At 37.8% G+C, this 3,302-nt stretch overlaps 1 protein-coding gene across 1 annotated transcript; it reads left to right on the top strand.

Annotated features, from left to right (window-relative positions):
* Positions 1 to 1,478: 1,478 nt before the first annotated feature.
* EPUS_09490 (uncharacterized protein) lies at positions 1,479 to 1,874 on the top strand (the record flags this gene model as incomplete). The annotated part of the gene is made up of 1 exon (XM_007806449.1): positions 1,479 to 1,874. One exon carries the CDS (start codon positions 1,479 to 1,481, stop codon positions 1,872 to 1,874), a length of 396 nt encoding a protein of 131 aa, XP_007804640.1.
* Between the last annotated feature and the right edge of the window lie 1,428 nt (positions 1,875 to 3,302).

Below are 3,302 nucleotides of genomic sequence, written 5' to 3'. Positions count from 1 at the left end.
AAGTTATTTAAAGGATGCGAGAAAGAGTAAAAATAATCTTATAAATTATAGTTAATACGCGTTATTTACTAACTATTAGTGAAATGGCTTTAGCCCTTATTATAGCTATATTTTTACATCTTAAATTAGTAGCTAAATTTTTAATTAATAAAGATTATCTTAAGCAGAATATTTACTATTAATATAAATTATTTATATTTATTAATTATTTTAAGATTTATCTTATTTATTAGATAATAAAGGAGTTTTTAATTTATAAGAACAATATAATTAGAACTAAGTAAAAGTATTATTTTACTATTACTAATATTAAACTATATATAAGCTAGATATATGTCTAATTCCTTTTATTAAAAGACCTAAAAATGAAAATCTTATATAAACTTATTATAAGTAATTAATAGAGTCTTTATACTAAGATACTAAATAAGAATAATAAAAATGTTATAAAAGATTTCTTATTATACTTAGCTAAATATTAGTTAGACTATCTATAAAGGTCAGAAATTAGAGAGAATAATTTTCTTATAACTAAAGTATATTATTTATATAACACAACTAGTGACTAGTTTCTATTATAGTTTTGATTATTTTGGTTTATTACAGAACCTTACCAAGATCAATTAGACATAAACAAGCTCTAACTAGCGGCGTTCAATAGGCATGACAAAGTAATGGGAACGATTTTAGTTGATAAAAATATTGATATTAATATGACTGACTGAGGCGGCAAAACAGCATTGATGTGAGCATCACTCAGAGGTCACAGGAAAGTGGTACAGATGCTGCTAGACTAGGGCGCTGAGATTAATGATCAAAGTGGGAAGTATGGCAACGCACTACAGGAGGCATCAAATGAAGGTCACAAGAGGGTGGTGCAGATATTGCTGGACCGGGGTGCCGAGGTCAATGCTCAAGGTGGACAGTATAGCAATGCACTGCAGGCTGCATCAAAAGAAGGTCATAAGAAGGTGGTGCAGATACTACTAGACTGGGGCGCTAAGGTTAATGCTCAAGGTGGACTTTATGGCAACGCATTATACACAGCATCATCTGGAGGTTATAAGAAGGTGGTACAGATGCTGCTGGACCGAGGCGCTAAGGTCAATGCTTAAGGTGGATTTTGTGGCAACGCACTATAGGCGGCATCAGAAGGAGGTCACGAGAAGGTAGTACAGATGTTACTAGACCGAGGCGCTAAGGTCAATGCTCAAAGTGAATTTTATGGCAACGCATTACAGGCGGCATCAAAAGAAGGTCACAAGAAGGTGGTGGAGATGCTGCTAGACCAGGGCGCCAAGGTCAATGCTTAAGGTGGAGGATATATCTATAACGCACTATATGAGGCATCATCTAGAGGTCATGAGAAGGTGGTACAGATGCTGCTGGACTAGGGCGCTGAGGTCAATGCTCAAGGTGGATTTTGTGGCAACGCACTACAGGCGGCATCAAAGAGAAGTCACCAGAAGGTAATCCAGATGCTGCTAGACTGGGGCGCTAAGATCAATACTCAAGGTGGATTTTATGGCAACGCACTGCAGGCGGCATTAAATAAAGGTCACGAGAGGGTAGTGCAGATACTGCTGGACCAGGGTGCCGAGGTCAATGCTCAAGGTGGAGAGTATAGCAATGCACTATACGCAGCATCAAAGAGAGGTCATGAGAAGGTGGTACAAATGCTACTAGACCAGGGCGCTAAGGTTAATGCTCAAGGTGGAAAGTATAGCAACGCACTACAGGCGGCATCAGAGGGAGGTTACAACAAGATAGTACAGATATTGCTGGACCAGGGCGCCGAGGTTAATGCTCAAGGTGGAGAATATAGTAATGTACTACAGGTGGCATTAAAGGGAGGTCACAACAAGATAGTATAGATATTGCTGGACCGGGGCGTTGAGGTTAATGGTTAAGGTGGATATTATAGTAATGCATTATATGCGGCATTAAAAGAAGATCATAAGAAGATAGTGTAGATGCTGCTGGAGAGGGGCGCTAATGTTAATACTCAAGGTGGACAGTGTCACGTGTCACGTTAGAAGCAGGCGACGAGTGTGCGAGATCTTCAGCCGATGTTGAGTGCTAGCCTAAGACTGAAGATTCGACGGTGGGGGCCCTGGGGTCGCTTCTATATAGCAAGCATGCCCCTTACTAACGTCTAGTGCTAATCAATACCCGGCGCCCTAGCGCTAGCGGGCGATAAGCATGGCAGCTGTAACATCACCCCTCCCTCTAGAAGACTCGACATGCCCTTATGTCCCATAAGAAAAAAGAAAAAAAAATAGCAGCAGCACACAGCAAAACAAGCACAATACAATAGCACAGCACGCTGACCCAAGATATCCTCCTGCCACACAGTTACTAGTATTGTTACAGCACATGAACACGCTAAGCACAGACAGGCACTAAGGGATTGCCTGGCGCCCTGCGAAAAAACTATAACAGGCTTGAATAAGCCTAAAGGACCCTGAACTGCCTACAAGGTTGGTACCCTCTGACGTAGTGTTCAGAGGTGCTCAAGCATGAGCACTTGGGAACGACGCTCAAGGATGTCTCCGCATGAGCAACGCTCAAGGACGTCTCTGCATAAGCAATGCTACAAGGTGTTCCGTTGTGAGCACTCGTGAGCACGAATCTCCTAATCTATATAAGCACGATTGTTTCCTAGATAGTTTTATAGTCTTTATACTTAACTGGCTATAGACCCTATTTAAGTTTAATATTAACTTAGACTCCTAGTACTCTTATGTTATTAGTTACAATCTTGCGTATCTAGTTGATATAAAGTGGCGTTATTATATTAAATAGTTTTAGCTATTTTATAAAGTGAATTAGTTCGTACTTCTCTAGCGCAAACTATGCCTTATACTTGTTAGCCTAGATCTTGCATTAGTAATAAATACTTTCAAGAGTTATATAGTTTCTTTTTGTAAAGACGCTATATATAAGAATATAAACATTATTAATAAAGCTAATAAATAATATTTATAACCTCTTATTATTAGTTATATCTAGTAATTCTGTAATAAAAAATAGGAAGAGAATTAATAAGATTAGAGAACCTTGTAAGATACTTGTTTCTGTATAAAAGACTTTAGATTCGCTCTTATTTACTTTAATACTAATAGATCTCTTATAAAGAAAGCTCGTGACCTATTATATAATGTAATTAGGGATCCCTTTTTTTTGTAAGTTATCAAGAAGCTGCGTATGTAATACGTTATTAAATGCCCCTATTATGTTTATAGCTAGCTTACTTTATTTTATTATAATTAAAGAACTTAATAAGAAATAAATTAAATAAT

This window comes from Endocarpon pusillum, assembly GCF_000464535.1.
Source record: "Endocarpon pusillum Z07020 unplaced genomic scaffold scaffold5523, whole genome shotgun sequence".
NCBI lineage: Eukaryota > Fungi > Ascomycota > Eurotiomycetes > Verrucariales > Verrucariaceae > Endocarpon > Endocarpon pusillum.
Note: the sequence above shows the minus strand (reverse complement) of the source record. Positions and strands in the feature narration are given on the sequence as shown.